This window comes from Pararge aegeria, chromosome 6, assembly GCF_905163445.1.
Source record: "Pararge aegeria chromosome 6, ilParAegt1.1, whole genome shotgun sequence".
Lineage (NCBI taxonomy): Eukaryota > Metazoa > Arthropoda > Insecta > Lepidoptera > Nymphalidae > Pararge > Pararge aegeria.
This window is the reverse complement of record NC_053185.1, coordinates 6780372-6800303: the sequence shown is the minus strand read 5'-3', so window position 1 is coordinate 6800303 and position 19932 is coordinate 6780372. Positions and strand designations below refer to the sequence as shown.

General features: G+C 35.2%; 1 protein-coding gene across 2 annotated transcripts in view; it reads left to right on the top strand.

Moving 5' to 3' along the window:
- The first annotated feature begins 228 nt into the window (after positions 1-228).
- LOC120624531 overlaps positions 229-19932 on the top strand; it is a 47962-nt gene continuing 28258 nt past the window's right edge. Inside the window, exons 1-3 of one of the 2 annotated variants that reach the window (XM_039891132.1) lie at positions 229-503; positions 13555-13612; positions 19389-19559. In XM_039891132.1, the coding sequence (XP_039747066.1) occupies positions 13565-13612; positions 19389-19559 (219 nt within the window). In that variant the 5' untranslated portion in view covers positions 229-503; positions 13555-13564. Of the gene's footprint in view, positions 504-5620; positions 5670-13554; positions 13613-19388; positions 19560-19932 lie in introns of those variants that run through there. The other variant, XM_039891133.1, reaches the window with a different exon arrangement.

The window sequence follows — 19932 nt, the reverse complement described above, 5'->3', positions numbered from 1 at the left end:
TTCGCTGTGTCAGCTAGTGGATAGATAAAACCCTCAAAACATACAAGATACGGTATAGAAGCTATCATAAATTTCATCGGCTACGGAAATCCGGCTGATCAATTCGCCGCTGGGCGGGCGGTGTGGGGCGGCAGGGCGCGTGCGCGGGCGGGGCGCGTGCGCGCTTTTGAGCGGCAGCCGCGGCCGGGCCGGCAGTGCGCGAGTCGCCGCCGCCTGCCGCGCGCCATGGCCGCGCCGCGCGTTGCCCCCTGACAGCGACCGCGCCCGACCGCGCGACCAGCCTACCCTCGCCCTCGTCCGAGCCCGACCCTCGCTAGGTAACGTACGAGTGCCCATCCGCTCCCGACCCCGTGCCCGCTCCCCCGACATATGTAGCTACTACCAGACGCTATCGGTGACAACAGTCGCCGCTACCGCGCTCGTATCTGAACTAGTACTGGTGTTCGGCGGCAGTGATCGTGTTCATCGTGCGTTCCACTCTCGACTGTTCTCATGCTCTATTGGTTAGTGTATTTAGTGTATGCTCGCAAAAAGTCGCTACCGCTTCATTAATTCACTGAATTAAGCAGCTCTCTTTTGCCTTACACAGCCAGTTCTTGACGACGACGAGGTATTACATAATGGGCGTTTTAGTTTAACACCAATTCTCCTCACTTTTAGCCCTACCTACCACAGAGCTGTAATCGTTAACTTAATGACTATGTTATTGATATAATTTATCAAAGATTGTTTTTATATGCATATATTTTATGTGGATTACTTAACATTACATTAGTCTTTCAATTCTTTCCAAGGTTCTCCCCGTCTTAAAGGATATTTTTCTAATACTTTGTTTGACCTTTCGATCGAGGTCATACCTACGTAACACAACATGTCCATATGAATCTGAACAGGTAGCAAGGGTAGTTATATCCTTTGGGAACCGTGTACCAATATGATTTGCTTGCATAGGTACATATATGAATTAATATATAATAACTTAAATAATAGCTTTTTTTAAATTGAAGTGAATTACTCATAGTTTTTTCGTTCTTCTTATGATTGCATATTTAAGTAATAACAAAGACTACTTTGTTTAACAGATTTTACGATACGAACAAAGTAAACTATATGACAAAATCTGCTTTAGAAATATTTTTTTTATTGTTTCAAATATTAATTATTGATATTTTAAGCCTGTATTGACTTAGGTAAACATAGTTTTTTTAATCGATCGCAATTAAAAAATTACAACAAACATATTTTGATAAAACTTTAATATTGCTTACTTGCAAGCTAATACCGATTTAGCGGCAATCCTTGCTTTACATCACATTTGGCGGTTTAACTGCTATATAGTTACAATGCCGTTAATGCATCTTAAATTCTCAACTAACTGAATAATGTACCTAAGAGTATATAATGACTTATGACATAGTAAAAGAGATCAATAATCAAATTATCAAAATGGCTATTTAGTATAAAAAATTATTTCTCCCATAACTAGATTAGCAATTAAAGGCGCGGACATTTTCTTTTACTGCATAAAATATGAGAACTAAACTCGCCTTTCCCATTCATATAGAGTAAGATGGCCTCTTTATGTAAGAACTGAAAGGCACAATAGCTCGAAAAGCCTAATGAGTTAAGCGTACTTGCAGAGCGGGAAGTGGGAGTCAGCCCACAACAAAAGGATTCGCTGAATACGTCTCAGAATTCGCCTCTTTCGGACATGCGCCAAGCATGACTACGAGCGACTTAGTTTAGAGCTAATGATATTTTCAAACATTTTATTTAAGGCATTCAAGTCTTGGTTTTTATTTATATCTATCCATTTAATTAAGATCATTCAGATTCCTCATTTAGCCATTATTGTACGCAGTGCATTGTGTCCAAGAACAGTGAATATGCCTTCGCACGTAACACTTTACACCGGCGGAATGTTGCTAGCCTACAATTTATTCCCATTTTCTGGTGAACGCTTAGAACATAAGGTTAAAACAATTACTGTCAACTGCTAGATGGTATGAAGTGACCGATCGAGGAACCATTCTAAAGTGGAGTTGTTTTTGATGCTTCAATATTAGTCGTGTACACGGTTTCTGTATGTTCATGATTCTGTGCATCTGTCTAATACCTTTAAGAGAACAATTCTTGTAGGTATATAATTATGTAGGAGTCAAAGATTTTCTTAAATTTGGTATGCAAGGGGTTTCGGGGACGATAAATCGATCTCGCTAGATTTAATTTTTCGAGAACGTCTTTTTATCTTTGTTTTCATGGAATGAAAAACTGCTACCATATCAATAGGATACACAGGTATTATAACAGACTCGGTAGGTACATATTATATTGAACGAAGTTACAAGCCATACCATAAGTGATTGAACTATACAAACACCTACTTTGTGCAATTACATTCTGACCAATCTTAAAACTAGCTTTTACTTGTTATCATGTTTGTCATCCCAAAAAAAAAGAATCCCATGTCCCAAAATTCGCGACATTCGGTCTGTCTGGGCGCGAAAAACTCAAAAACTATCGACCTGATTTTCATACGGATTTTACTAACGGACAGACTGATTCTTGAGGATTTTTTGTATAATTCATTAAATACTAAGACACAAATTTTACCATTGAATTGAAATGCATTTCAAACAACCAAAAAAGACTGCCAAGTTTTTTTTTGGTTGTTTGATTGTACTCAATAGACTACGAAACCAGTGAACCGAATTTAACGATTTTTGTACCAACAAAAATCTTTTTTCAAACAAATTAGAGATCCTTAAGGTAATTGCAATAATGTAACCTATAGTAACAAAATGTTTCCTATAAAATTCGTTATTCGGCGTGCATTGAGAAAACTGTTGATGTTAAACACTAGTTAGTCCACCTAATTAAAGTACCTAATCTTTATCACCCAAAACCAACCATCGGGAAAACTGACGGTTCCCGCGGGATTTGTGAAATACAGGAATTAACGCGGACAAGGCCGCGGGCACAGCTAGTAGAGTCTAAAATGAAAGAGTCGAGAGCATTGACTTTCTTAAGTATTTCTGCCATATGGTCAAATAGAGGTCAATTGAAATTGATTCTAATTGTCTTATTGACTTCATATCCTTACAAAAGGAATTCAATAACCCTGAAGCAGTCGATCATCTGTTTTAGTTCAGTACTTAATTAATATTTAAGTTTGAGAGTTCTACATAATGTTCTCAAAGACGTGTGAAGCATGGTGGACTACGCATAGACCCTTCTCATTGCGTGAGGAGACCCATGCACTGTAGTGGGCCGGCAATGGGTTGATATGATGACGATGATGTCTGTCCATTGTATTTTTTTGTTATAGACTTATGACGTGTGACGTCTATTGCTTCCGAGTAATTGAGGCAGTTCTAACTATCATAACAATGATCTATTAACGACGTAAAAGTACGACATACGTCTAATTATAATGTTTTTTTTTGCAAATACTAACGCCCGCGTTTTATAATAGCTGTTAGTACATTCATCATATTAGAACGATTTTTTGTCGACTAACTGGCACAGTGGTGAGTGTGTATTAAACGTAAGCTTATAGAAAAGTCCTATTATAGTATAAAGGACTACGTAATCGATAAAAAAGCTTGGGTGTAAATTATTGCTCTAACCAGGTTGCTCTTCTAATAATTTAAAATGACTTTGTGAGATGGTGATACCAAAAAAAAACACCCGGCTAAGTTTGTTGTGGGCTTCTTCTTAGACCAGGACGCGTTTGGAACCCTCGTAGCTTTAGTTTTAAGTTTACGAATGTGGTTATCGCCATCATCTCACTACCGTGTAATTCTTATGTACACATCAAAAGTGCCACCTATGGGCCTACTTAAATAAAGATATTTTTGACTTTGACTTTGTAGGGACTAATAATTATGCGTTCGATCCCCGGCTGGGAATTTATACTTACTGAGTTATCTCCGGGTTGATTTGATGCAAGGCTTTGAAAAATGGCTAGTTACCGCCAATCTTGGATCCAATTTGGGTTTAGTAAGATGCCGCGTAGAGACCGATTAGGGAAATGGGTTTAATATAACTACCATTGTACAAGTTAGCCCGCTATCATCTTAGACTGCATCACTGACAACCAGGTGAGGTTGCAGTAAAGCTAATTTTTTATATACCTACATTGCTTGCGGTTCAATAAAAGATTACTTTTTTCAATAATTATTCAGGCCATATCTGTCAAAATAAATTTAAATCTCAAATTGCATTTGTAAAATACATAAATTTTAATTCATAAATTTATAGATTCGTAAACATCTTTTTCCATTAGAACTGATCAATGGCGCTTTCAGATACAATTATGAATTCGTTGAGGGAGTAATTTAAACATGCTTTAATTGTTGTATATAGGGGTAAGTTGTAGGAAGATGTGGCAAAATCGCAGTGCTAGAAATTTAATTATGAGAGAGGTTCAAAGACTAAAACTGAAAGATTAGATATAACTCAAGATTTAAACACCATTTTATTAAAACTGTATTATGTACCGTCACTTTGGTGTAATGAATATTTTCAGTTACAAAATAAAATGAGAATTTATGTTGATATAGTTGAGTTAACTGCTGAGTTTTTTTGCCAACTGCTTCACCTTGCATTCCCTGCTGTAATACCCTGCTGTAATCCGAACCGGTGCGACGGTAGAAATTATTAGAAACAGTAACGTTTCAAAAGTACTTTAAATAAAATAATTTTTAATACAACACGTTAACGTAATATTTAATCACTGTTTTTTTTTATTTTTATCTGTGTTTTTACTTTTACTTAAGGAAATATCACTATTAATCAAATAAAAACAAAAACGAATAGTAATCGTTTAAGTAGAAGTCAAAATTATACTCTTAGTTGATTTTCCTGCAAGGAGAACCAATAAAATTCCTACCATTTTATAAAGAAGTGCTAGCGAACACATTGTCATGTGAGTAGGTACATATACGTATTCAAAACTCCTTGACATATTTTCGTCCAAAATATCCTGGTACCTGGTAGTAGGCACTGACTGAAGCCCAAACTCTTCGAACAGTGCTACCAGTGATAACTTATGGCTCCGAAACGGTACTATGGTTCTCATAAGAATGCACAGCGGGCGATGGAGAGAGCTATGCTCGGAGTATCTTTTCGTGATCAAAAAGGAAGGAATAGATCCGTAAAAACAGAATTACCGACGTAGCACAATGAGTCCCGAAGCTGAACTGGTAATGGGGAGCTGATATACGTTGGATTCCCAAGCTGCTGGAATGGCGACCTCGTACCGGTAAGCTCAGATAGGTAGACGCGAAGCGGAAGGATGAAATCAAAAGAGCCGCTTGAACCAGGTGGTACAATATATTATTATTTGGAATATCTTTTTTTTCGTCCATTGGCAGTGGCCGTCCACTGGTTGTCATGATGATGATGACGACACTGATTTTTTAATGCAAGCGCCTTAAAAGTTGTAGTACTGCAATAGTTGTATCAGTATGACTAACTGAATTCTTGGCAAATAAACAGAACACGTAAGATACGTAAATATTGTAGTTAGGTAGGTATACATTCCGGCACTGGAGAGTATCTTTATCAGACAGTTGAGCATTTGAATAAATACTATCAGTGCGAGATTTCTGTTTGTTGCTAGTTAAAGTGAGATGTGTTAGTAGAAGTCGAAGGGCAAAATATAAGTAAGTTACACTATACTTAAGTTTAAATTGTAATTTTAAAGACAAGAACAACATATTTTTCACTTTATTTAGTATGATGATATTATACCTACCTAAGATATTAACAGTAAGTGCATCTTTCAATAATTTGTTTGGTGGTACCATTGCGTGTTTCGGTACTCTATGAGAATTCATTGTATAGTGTCATTTATAAGTATGTTAATATGCATTCATCAAAAGCTTTCTTGTTTTTATAAGATGTTAATGGACGAAAATTATTGAAGTAAGTATATTTCTTTTAATTTAAAAAATCGAAATAACTGTCTTTTCCACATGTAATGAAAAAAAGCAAAAAAGCGGTAATTGCGTCTATCCCAATCGTTATTGGCTGAATTTATGGTAGGTTATGTTAGTTATGGCACGTAGGTTCCTTGAATTATTATATTGTTGACTAGATGTGCCCTGCGGCTTCGTCCGCTTAAATTAAGTAGGTACTGTTACTGACTAAATTTGATACTAAGCGTTAAGTTTTGTAATGTATAACCATAGGTTTGTATAATTGGATGTGCCAAATATACAAACCTACGGTTTAAACAAACATCTTAATTGTGGGCGAAAAATGTCTTCGTTCTTTCTCTTAGAGTTTAGTCACTCACTATTTGAAACCTTGAATCGCGTCAACATTGCCAATCGTAAATGCCTGTCCTGAGGCCCTACTCCCGTTTTTTTCCCTATTTAAATACTATGAATTCCCTTTTACAAATGACTGTATTAATAATGTGTGGATTAACATCAGGACTAGGTACATATTAGTCTATAAAGTTGGGTAAGCAACATTGGCCCAAGTCAGTAAATGAATGGGTGCTTGTCTTTGGAACTTTAAAAGATAATTTGGTATCCATCAGTCGTAGCTCCTATCAATAACAAAGATTAGTAATCGTTAAAGGAAGAATCGGAATCGCATTGTTAGTTGATGCCAACCAAGAAAATTTTCAACATTTATTATTTAGTCCTAGCATTAAAGTCCTCATTAATGAGGTGTTTGCTGCTGTCCGCTGAGGACCGACTAAGTCGATGAATAAGTAAACGTAGAGAGTATGACACTTGGAACTATGAACACCTTAAGCCTCTAGTTAATATATCATCAGTGGCGTGCACTTCATACATGCACAAAATCTCTGCCTACCCTAAAACTTTTGTTTAACTCATAAATGCGAAGGATTTTTCCATTTTATGGGATATTCCTTCGCTATGCACACCCTGGTCAAAAAACCCTGTGCACGCCACTGTATAAGATAATTCTAATCCAAAGTCCTGAGTTGCCAGATGTCCTATTCTTATCTCCCAGGAAGAGAAAGAAAACGATGGCGTTACTAAATTCAATTTGTCATCTGAAGATGAAGAAGTATATAACGTGTAAATGAAAACCAAAATAATACTTCAGAGGTGGTAGAGGTACATTATTTACTGTCTCTGAGACTTAACTGTGAACTCGAAATGATAATAATTTTTGAGTAAACCGTTGCTATAATTTGACTTAAATAAATCATATACAGCCCTAACATGACATGCCAAAGGAGAATCAAGTGAATCCTGTTAGTCTATTCGATACTCGTCGCGTTGCGTAGATACTATGCGCGTGTGAGCTTTTTATTTTTATTAGGGTTGTCATAAGTAAACACTTAGAATGTATTGAAATCGTTTGTATGGGAAAATAAACAGGATTCTTTTGATTTATTATTTTAACACGGGACTCCTTATGAAATATACCTACTAATGCACCCTTTAAAATTATTTACTCATTCCGTTACACGTTGTATATTAACACTGTAATATTGACAGCAGCAATTCCCTGAATGTAGGAGAGTATATCACGAGTAAGCATCAACTGCAATAATATCTGTCATGAAAAAATACAGCATAGGCAGTAAGCGCACTCACCTGAAGAGGCAATTAAGTGCGGTGCAAGCCCGGTGTTATGTGGTTTAAGTTTTTTTTCAACGCTGCCGGCTGTAGGCTCTTAACTGCAAAAGACATAAATGTAGACATCTCGCCGGGTGCTCTACAATTTAGAATATTATCTGTGTTGAGCATGGCTTGAACTAAATAATGTTTATGTTACCTACAGCATGCGTATAATTTCTTCAGTGTATAGATTTACGTTTTGTTACATGTATGTAGTGCTGGTTACATTCCTTTCCTAAGTATTGAATGGAATACCAATTGCTATACAGTATTTTACTAATATTATAAAGATTATTTTTTTTAATATGTTTGTATGTATCTATTGGATAAATTTTAATATACTTAACTGATTTAAAAAAATCATATTAATGAGTAACATATTTTATTTCACATTAATAATAAGATTACATTCTGAAATAATAGTTTTAAAAAAGCAAGCCTGAGAAAAAAACGTTTACCTGGCTTTATCAGCGTGCGCTGACGAATTAAATGAATAATAAATAATAATAAATATACTACGACAATACGCACAGCGCCATCTAGCCCCAAAGACTGATAATATTTTTTTTATGAATAATATACATAAATACTTATAGTATACAGATAAACACCAAGACACTGAAAAACATTCATGTTCATCCCACAAACATTTTCCAGTTGTGGGAATCGAACCCCTTTCGAATCGGATCAGCCTTGGACTCAGAAAGCAGGGTCGCTGCCTACTGGGCCGTCAAATAGTTCATATACGATGTAAATACTGCCCTAGACTGCAATCTCACCAGATGGTAGCGGGCTAAATTATTTATCTTTACTTATAATAAAACTGTAACTGGAAGATTTCTGTACATTTAATATATTTTAAAAACTTTGACCTGGGGATGCTTTATAATAGAGTCCAAAACAGATTTTTATTTAATTTTTGTCTGTCTGTTTGTCTGTCTCTCTGTCTGTCTGTCCGGGCATCAGGTGAAAACTTCTGAACGGATTTAAATAAAATTTGGTACAGTGGTGGTATACTTTTAATCCCGATAAACAATAAGTTTCCTCCGCGAAATGGGATGATATTTTTAACTATTTTACTTCATATCTCCGATTTTATTAAATTTGCACCGATTTTATTAATTCTTTTTTTTATTTGAAAGTGTATATTACCAAGCATGTTTTGTCTAATTTTAATGAAGATCTGATGAATATTGTCGGAGATCAAGGACATAATTCTTCACAGATAAAAGCAAGTCGCAAGACATATGGGACAATGATCGAATGCATGCGTACCATCCTACTACTAATATTATAAATGCGAAAGTTTGTGAGGATAGATGCATGGATGGTTGGATGTATGTATGGATATTTGTTACGCTTTAACGCTAGTACGAATGAACCGATTTGGCTGAAATCTGGCAGAGATACCTACAATATAGTCTGGAATAGCTCATAGGCTTTTTATCCCGGAAAAGCAAACAGCTCCTACAGGATAGCATCACTATTTTTTCCGCATTTGTCTTTTAAAATCGGCGCAACGGAGTTTTAGATGGACGTGGTTTTTTGGATAGTTGAAATATTATAAGCTTTTAAATTTTGTTTGATTGAACGCGCTAATCTCAGAAAATGTTGTTTCGTTTTTTTTCGATTTTTAGTAACAATTATGGCTATATAACATCACGCTACTATCATTATTGAGAAATGTTGCAAAAACTGCACAAAATATCCTTTTAAAAGAGATTCTGATCCGTGCGATGCGTTAAACGTTACGTCTTTATGTTATGTAGTAAGAATTGTCGAAATTTTTGTTTTTTTAAAGTTCTATAAAACAGTCCGCGACAACATACGACTATTTTTTGAAGTAGTTCGCGAACAAAGTCGCGCGGGTCCGCTAGTGTATGATAAAAAAGCTTGGGTATTAATTGCTCTAACTTCATAGCTCAACATTAACTCGACTGTGAGATGGTAATAATAAAAACAATAAACAGACCAGGGCGCGTTTGTAACCCTCCTAGCTTTAATTTTAAGTTAACGAATGCAGTTATCACCATCACTTACATTAGTGTAACATGTTAAATGTATGAACGCTTCATAAGTGCCTGTGATAAGGTCTTCATGAATAAAACATTTTCGAATTTGAATTTAAATTTGGAACTTCGCCAGGTTTTTAGTAGGTATTTAGGGAATAATTCATACCCCAGCTGTACCATCGTTTAATAGTAGTTGGTCCTTTGGAATAGAACTTCTATGTAGCCTAGGATGGCCCCAAGTCTGCTAATACATAAGCTATAAGAGTAGTATATTATGACAAAGAGTAAGAATGAAAAATAAATTAAATTCAAAACAAAATGAAATTTCCGTTGGTACCCACTTAATAACAAGGCAAAGCAAGAAACTCAACAGGCATAATATGAAGAAAGAAACTGAAAACTAGAAATTCAGGCGGTTTCGTAAGCTGTACTATACGCATTTACCGTATCCTGATTTCCCTGTAATTTTAATATACAAAAGCGTTTAGGCGCGGAGTCGTAATAGTTATAACAGAATCACGCTTAAACTCTATCCCATAAGAACTATGCCTTTTTCCGGGATACAAAGTACATTCACTCTCAACTAGCGCCGCCCCTTGAACTCCCCCTATCGGTTATGGTGACGTGTCAAGGGCCCCGAGGACACCACTTTAAGCTAATAAAGTAACTACCTACTAAGAAAGAATTATTGTTAGGTTGGGGATAAGAAGGTTAAACACTGCTTCTAAAGGCCACTCCCAACGGAAGGGTTTGCTCATAATCTCAAAATCCATCAAAGCCACGCTGCGCAGACGGATTTGTGATGTTATATTATTATATATCCGTTATATTCCCTTAGTCACCTCGTACGACACTAGGAGGAAAGAGGAAGGGTTGCGAAAACTGTATTCTGATGGATATTTAATAGTATGTAATAGTTCTTTTGATCGCCTCTGTGTTGTCCTGGGGGTGCCCCCAAAAAGACGCAATATACAAAATATTCCATGTAGAAACCTATGAGGACTGAACGCTTGCAGAGATTATACCTATTATTCACAACGATGATCGTTTTATAGAAGCAAATTGAATAGTCGCTCTAGAACGACGAGTTACGATAGTTAGTCATGAATATGCGATGCAGTAACAAGGTCGCTCGTCATTATCCTCTCAGATTGCCTCTAGGTACTTTAGAGTCCACTTATCTCAATTATCTAAGGTGGTTAAGCTCCAAAATTCCCTCATAACTCCAAAATTTACGACGCTAGTAGAGATTTTAGGCGTGTTGTTATCTTTTATCAGATTATATTGCGTGTTCGTGCGCGTTTGTCGTTCATATTAGCTAGGAAATATTTATAAAAAAAAAATCACGAAATTCCACTCTACCATAGTTGAATATAAGAGAAACTAAAAAGAAATATGTACTAACCACGTATAAATAATACTTATCGTGCCAACAAAACAAACACCTAAATAATCAGGCTAGTACTGAAATAATACTCATATATGACCATTTTCAAAAATGTGATTAAATGTTTCTTAATTACTAGTTACCCTCAAAATTCGATTGTCATAACTTAATTCTAAACGGAAAAGTCCATTGCAAAATTATAATATTATCTATAGTTTTAGAATATGAAACAAATTGTGAGTTGTTAAAGTTTTGGGCATCTTTCGAAGTGGTTGCAAAAAAGAAAAATAAAATTTAAATAAGCCTTCATAAATCTATTTAGAATAATTAATTATTAACCGTGAGTTATTAACCGTTATCAGTTTTCTTCTAAGCGAGCAGATGTGTAATTGTATTAACCCAAAAGTTAGACAATAAAGTATTTTTGCTAATTTTTTATTTTTTTATATGGAATAAGTAGTTAGATGTTTTTAGGTTAAAAAGTCGACAAACCTAACTAACATAATTGCCGATTATATTATTAAGCAGCTTAGTATGCAGTCGCATATTGTAAAAGTGTGTGCCGTTAATACATGTGTAATATATGTGTGTGTTAAACGGTGTGTGAGGAACTGCGAAGTGACGAGTGCATCGCGTACACGTGCCATCTGCACCGGAATCAATGAGCTCTAACAAGAAACGCGCAATGGCATCTCGATCGGTCTGATTTGTTACAAGAGGTAATACATTCCTATACAATATAATACATATATACCACGGGCACAGTAACTTCGTTCTATTCTGAGACTTCTGTATTATGTCTTTGATACATTATATATCTCTATGAGTTTTGTTGCCTAATAAATTAAGCAGGTCGTCGAATAGGTATACCTTTATTAATAATTAAAGCACTCGATTAAAATATAATGTACCGAAATCTAAAACGTTTATGAGCGAAAAATACTATTTGATTTTATTTTTTATTTAATAAAGTAAATTTTAGAATGTTTTTAAGTTAAAAAGATTTATTAGTTAGCAAATTGTATTGTTTTTTTTCGATTTATTACAATTTGCTAACTAATAAATCTTTTTAACTTAAAAACATTCTAAAATTTACTTAATTAAATAAAAATATTCAGCAGTCATCTTAGTACCCATCACACAAGCTACGCTTACTTTGGGGCTAGATGGCGAAGTGTGGATTGTCGCAGAATATTTATTTATTTTTGTAATAGTAGGTACACAGTTTTTATTAAGTCACATCATCATTGTAAAGAACTCATAAAGTACAAACAAAGTAACACTAAATATCAAAAACGACTTATTGGAGTCTTCTTAGTAAATAACAATATTTTAGAAGGTTAGGTTAAAGTTAAATCGCTAATTAGCCAGATCACTTGGCTTGATTGCAGTATTATTGAGTACATTTTTACTCAATATAAAAAAAAAAATTCACCTTCATCAAACTTTTTTTATAGTCCGATAGCCTGTTGATGAGCGTCAAAAAAAGTTTTTTTTTAACCGAATTTAAAGAATCGAATACCTCAATTCGTGTCATATGAATTGAATACTCATATACCGTTTTTAAAATTATTTTATAGAATTACGAGCTGTTGCCCGCGACTTCGTCTGCGTCTGATTTTGTTTTTATCGTATTCAGTATCGCTAAGCCTTAAATGAGTACATGTGACTGTCAATTAATTATAGACAAATAATTTGCAATAAAATAAAATTGCGACTATAATTAAATATCTAAGCTATCCTATCTCTTAAGTTGGACCAGACTGCTCACGGTGTGCCAATTTAATTTAAAATCGGTTAAGTAGTTTAGGAGTCCATCGCGGACAAACATCGTGACAGGAGATTTATATATATTAAGATATAAGATAAATGTCTATTTGGTGAAGATTAAATGCACATTTTCAATGATAGGCCATGAAACTCATAAACAAATCATTCGCTAGAAATAATAATACAAATGTTACTATTAAACAGAATATTTACTATATTTTTAACGATTACTTATGTATACTAATTGCAACTATTTTAGTTTTAAATTTTTTTATCCTATGAAATTATTTCTTAATTTATTGCTATAGAATTATTTTATACTCTCACCAACCCCGTCGGATTTTAACATGATGGAATTAGGTGCCATCAGTGTTTTCCCGTTCAATCGAACAAACTCGTGCTTGAAGTTATTGTAATACTTCTTACATACTAAGTTTATTTTCCGAAACATTAAAATACATATATTATAAAGATCTTTATTTTTTTATGAAATACAATAAATATCAAAATTAATCTATCTACATACGATAACTTAACTAAATTAAATCTAAAACGCAAATTGGCATAGCACCCAAGATGCAGCATGTCTACTATACTTATTATATGGCCTAGGTCACTGCCAGCTCTAGGATTTCCGGTAGGTAGACTCTAAAACCTATTTAGTTAGAGAAGTAGAAAAAAGATAATAGGTGTCCTGTCTCTACTCTAAAAGTTACAAAAATTAATTTGCAGCGCACCGAGCATATATTTTTAGTCTTTTTATTTATTTCAGAACCTTTCAAATGACATCAGTAGATGAATTCGTGAATTCATCAGCATGGCTTGTAAAGGTATTACATTAAACGAGTTTATTTGCTATAAAGGTATTGGGTTATGCTTACTAACTTATGATAAGTGCTAACTAATAATTTTAAGCTCTATCTGTTATTAATCTCTATCTCTATATTCTCTATCTCTATCTCTATTAGTTAGAGAGGTTGTTCCGGGGGAGTACTTACCTACTGCCGCCATGACTAGTTCTGCCGCCATAAAACATTGTTGCAATGCTGTGTTCGGATTTGAAAGGCGTGTAAGCTGGTGTTATTACTGGCACGGGAGTCTTAACGCCAACGCTTCAGGACATAGCAGAACGGGGCGGGCGTTGCAGAACGGGTTCCTCGCATGCCATTCGAAATAATGTCTATTTAAAGGCGATGGTTTTCCAATTACCATTATGTCAGCCGTCTGCTTGGTCTGTCAATGATTATTATGAAACTGTTCATCGGGACAACTCTAACGATTAATAACTTGGTAGAACTTGGTTATAAACTAATGTACCAATTTTTATTTTCCCTTGGGGAAATCCTCATGGATACCACCGCACCACGGGGAGGCACAGTGGTTATGTCGGACTCGAACCGGCTAAAACCCCACGGTGTTCCAACAAGTCGCCTGGTGGCAGGGCCACGGGAACGCTTTCGCACACAACCGCGACCCAGCTAGCGGCCCCCGCCGTGGCAGAACCTCCTCTGAATAAACTAATGTACCTACCCTAAGCATAGTTGAGATCCTATCCTTCGGACCTTCGGACTCCATAAGCCTTAACCATCATCAGCGTCAGATACATTATTATCAACATTGTGTTGTCAATAGGCTTCGTAAATACATTTTCAATAACTGCTTCAAAAGGTACAGTTTTGCTATATTTTACCTAAACTTAAATAATAAATTAAAGAGTTCAAACAAACCAAAAATTACGCTTGGTATAAAAAACTAAACTAATTTCTACCTTTTACTTTAGTTTATTTATAAAAGCGTTTTTTTTTTTTTTCTTGATCTATTATTTTTATTAGAGTAAAATGACACGGTAACCAATTCACCATCAAAGAGATAATTAGAGATCAAAGAGAGAAGTTAAAGATAATGGTTGGAAATTAAAATGAACATCATACCTGCCTTAGTGACTATAGCTGAAAATTATATAAATTAACAAAAATCTTATTTTACAAATAAAAAAAATGGAATAATCTTTTCAAATTAGTATATTGTCATCGGTCCTCGATATATCTTCAAAGTTTGAACGAAATTAGACCGTTTGAGGAGGGTCAAAATCAAGTCCAAAGGAGTCGGTTACAAAAAATACCAACAAAGCTAATAAAAATCTTATTGTTTATATTGAAAATTAAACTTCTCAAATTAGTGTATTGTCAACGGTCCTCGATATGTCTTAAAAGTTTGAACGAAATCTGACCGTTTAAAGTGGGTAAAAATAGCGTCCAAAGAAGTCGGTTACAAACATACAAACATACAAGTGAAGCTAATATAAAGCAAGTAAAAAAGGCAAGGAATATTGTTTTTTGACTGGTGCAAACATTTCTTCGCGAAAATCTTACGCTCATTTTTAAAGTCATACTGACTCTTCCTGTAAAAAGAATTCACGTACTTAGAGCTCTCTTTTTGCAGATGAAGGACAAATTTGAAACTCAGTTTTATCAAAATTTAGTTGCCATTATCATTGACACAGCAGTATACTTATTTTGGCGCATTATGAAAATGAGGTTGAACGTTAAATTCTTGCTAATATTATAAATGCGTAAGTGTTTTTTTTGTTTTATTTCCACGTCTTAAATAAGTAACCAATCAACTTGATTTTTAGCATTGAGTTAGTTGAAAGGACGGATAGTACCTAATATAGGCTTGTTATCTCAGAAAAATAAACGGTTCCCACGGGATTTGCCTAAAAAACTCAATAAACGCGGGTGAAGAACGTGCGCAAGAGCTAATATATAAATAAATCAGAATACACTACACTGCTTATTTATCATGGTTTCTCGGATAGTAGCGAAGTCGGTTTGGAATTGTGTAAAATACAGTCAACTCTTTATGTAAATTTTAGTCCCCAAGCTCAAATTCTTTATATCATTGTCAGTCTATGACTAGCATTCCCAATTCTAAAGTTTACAGTTCTTTATGAATGCCACATGTTGTGGGATTGATAGTTCCCGTATAGCCGCCTGCTGCATAGAGTAGGTATCTGTTTGGAAACATGTTTAGAGCCACTCATAAACATTGGCTTTACTACATAAATACACTCGTAATAAAACGTGCTATTCGCTCAGTTTGCAAACATCGTGAGCGACCACGTTGGCAGTAAAAGTTTGTGTAATGATTTTAATGTTTTGTTTTTATTTTTAATTTTAATGAGGGTCCGTTTTCACATAATGCAGATTTATACCGAAGCAGGAAGCTCGGTTTTAATTTATATGCGAATAATTAATGCAAAGCCAAACAATGCGCGTATGTAGGCCAAACCAGGCAATACAATACAAGATCTTTCTTTGAGATGGTCATAGGTATGGTAGTGGTATGATATGTAAAGAGAGAATTGAACCTAGGCTGATCGTCTACTTTAAGCTTATCTAAATAAAAAAGACGTACAAGATGCAAATATTCTCGTTTGGAACAAATCATAATACTTACCATAAAATTAATATACTCGAAGAAACACATTTTATAAACACACTTTATAAACAGAAAAAACACTTTATGGCCTCAATCATTTGATTCGCAAAAATAAGTAAGGTATGAATTCATCAAGTAGGGATTATGATAAGGTTGCCGTGAAGATAAGCATCGATTAAACAAAGATCATAAAGATGTCCTAGAACCAGATTTTTTTAAATAATTTTGTGATAATATATTGTTTTTCCTTATTATGATAAAAAGTACATGATTCCTCAAAAAAAGGTATTGGATGGGTATATTTTTAGTTAGGTTTAAAAGAACACATTCGCGGAATATTATTATATCTACTAATAGATAATTGAAAATACATAATTGTAATTGTAACTTGTAATTAGGAAGGTAATATCGGAACAAAAGAAGTAGACCGGAGAAAAGATCGTTGGATTGTGTGAAATTGAACATGCGTGTAAAAAAGTGGGATGGTTTCCGCTCCTCGAAATTACCTTATTTTTTACTTGAACTAGGATTTTGACAATAGTCTAAACGTGCCTACGTTATATATCATTAAATTACTTCAACAGCTGGTAACTTTGATTTATATTCTTAAAAATTTCACAAGACTTATCGGACATAAGTTACGAAGACAGTCGATTCTATTTCGAGATAATTGTTAGCTATCGTGTACGAAGTGAAAGCAGGTATTGGTTTGTATTACCTATAGCAAGTATAAGAAAAGATTGCTTAAAAAACAAAAGTCATACAAGGTTCCTATTGCTTGCGACCAGCGACAGCCACTTCAGTTCGCGATTCGTTAAGCGTCGGAGACTGGTTCTGCTTTTCTACTTTTTCTTCAGTCAGAATCAAGTAATAACTTATGAAACTATTTGAGTAGTATGTAAATCATACACGAAACATTTTATTAACGTCGAGTACCTACTAAAAATTAGTTCACACGTCTGGTGATCCAAGAGCTGGCGATTATTTTGTCCAACCGCGAGGACTAGTAATTCAAAGGGGCAATAGCGCCAGCGTTTTGGGTACTTTATATTTTTTATAATATTTTTTCTGTAAAATCACGTATTTGATTGTCCGAATAATAAAATTAAAAGTTATTGGTAATAATATCTATATATATAAAAGAACTATTATAACCATTTATAATAAAACCAATAACATATAATAACCATATATAACATATTATAACCATTTATATTATAACCATTTATAACTCAAGAACGGCTGGATACATTTTACGATATCTGATTTTTTGGATTCCTCTTAGAAGAAGTATTAACATATTATAACGTTCATAAAAAAAAAAAGATCCGGAGTACGAAGTTCGCCGAGACAGCTAGTATAACAATATAAAATAGATTTCAGATCCTAGAGAATAGATTATATGTAGCCCATAAAAATCTTAATAACAAGACAATATTATTAATCTTTCCATATGATCAACTCATTACTGACCCACTACAGGGCGCGAGTGTACCCCCACAATGAGAAGCGTTTAGACCGTAGTCCACCACGCTGACCCAGTGGGGAAGGTCTGGGTGAAGGTCCGTTGAAGCATGTGATATTTTAACTGCTTGAAAAACGCACACAACTTAGAAAAAAGTGCGTCCTGGGATTCGTACTAGGCCTGCCGACGAAAAACGAAGCCAAACTCCTCACCACTAGTAAATCACCGTTTCACTTTTGAATACCTAATAAGATTAAGATGTTCGAGGAATTGCTAAAATCCATACAGCATTCTGACTCCTGCTCGGCTAGCATGGGAAGGAGACAATTTTGTTTGTTTGTTTTAAGTCTTTATTGCACACACACATTTTATACAAATTAAACACAAATACAGAAGAAACTTAAAATAATAAAAATAAAAAAGAGCGTGCAAAGGCGGTCTTATCACTAAAGCGATCTCTTCCAGACAACCTTTGACGTTAGAAAAAAAAAAAAAACGAAGGAACGGGTTGGTGCAGCAATTTAAGTATAAAAAATATATTATTTCTCCCCGGGGAAAGGATAAAAATGTATCTTCTCCCACAGCTTTAACAACTCAGAGCACTGGCCACCTAATAATAAACGGGGGTAAATTTTTAATAGTGTTTTATATTTTTTTAAGCATTGTTAAGAATTTAAAAAAAAAAAATGAAAATCAATAAATGAAAGAAAAAAACGGGGGTAAACTTCTCCTATTCCATGTTCCCGTGCTTTATCAGGTGGACTCGTTAATTATATCCCTTGTCAAGGGATATAATTTTTGTCTCCTGCCCGTGCTAGCTCTGCTGAGTGACACTGACTATTAAAAAAAACAATATGGTGGCTATACGGAAATGAAACGTTACTAGAAACTACGTATGCAAGAGATCAATTATCTTATACAGAGAATAGTGGCTGTTTTTCCATCTGTCGTGTGTTTTAATACGAAAATACAGCAACTTGCTCGATCATAAGCTACCGGGCTTTGCAACTGTCTACAGATACCTGCTTAGGAAGTCATACACGCTCAGTGTTATGACTCCTGGAGGCTCTGCCCACGTTAGATTTTTTTGTAGGTTATGGGACCGATAATTATGCTGTAATATTTCCAACTTTTTGCCTGACGTTTTGTTGGACGTTTGCGTTTCAATACTGCAGCCGGTATGTTCCGTGTCTGTTCGACGTAAAATCGGCCACCGGACGACAAATTGTAGCTTGTAGCAGTCGAGTGTGACCGCTGCGTATACTAGTGCTACTTGGAGCCACTGGTGAGCGATTAACACATGTTACGAAATATCGGTGAATTTAACTCTAAATTCTGAATTCTATTAATGAGGTCGGCTTGCGGAAAGTTGACACCGACACAACGACAGCCGATTGGCGCAGTGGGCAGAAACCCTGCTTTCTAAATTCGATTCCCACGAACTCACAGTTTTGGACCCACGCACCCAGTATCTGATTATCTGTATATTATAAATATTTGTGTATATCATTCATAAAAATATTCATCCGTTATCTTAGTACCCACAACACATGCTACGTTTACTTGGGGGTTGGATAGCAATGTGTGTATTGTCGTAGTATATTTATTTTATATTATTTATACAACTAAACCCCAACCATTGTCGGTGGTAGTGCGGTTGTATCAGTGCAGCTACTCAAGTTTATCGTCTCTGATCGTAGGTGTCGGGGGCGAAGCGCGGGCGCGAGCGGTATGCGGCCCCTACGGCAGACGCCCATGGAGGTCGGATAGCGGCGCGCGCGCCGCCCCCGCGCCCGCTCACCCCGCCTCACCCCGACGACAACATGGAACTGGTGTCTGTGCCCCGGCACCGACCACTCGCCTTCGATAAGGTAAACCATTTTTTGTGTGAAACTTCTTTAGAATCGTTGTGATTTGAAACTTGAAGAAATGATAATACGACACTATAAAGAAAGGAATACATAGGGCAGAGAATGAGATAGAATACTTTTTTTTTCTATTTCAGTTCCCCTGGAAACTGAATAACATATGTACTAATATAATAACTTGAATTAAAATATTAAATATGTTTTAAGCTTGGTAAATAATATAAACCTTACAGTTTTACATTTATCCTTATTCCCCTAATACAGTATATCCATCTGGATCTCTCGTAGGCTAATTTCCAGAAGTTTAACTTCTGCCGTGTTCGAAATAATTGCACAATCTTTTATTTTTATTCATGATCGTCACACTCATACAATA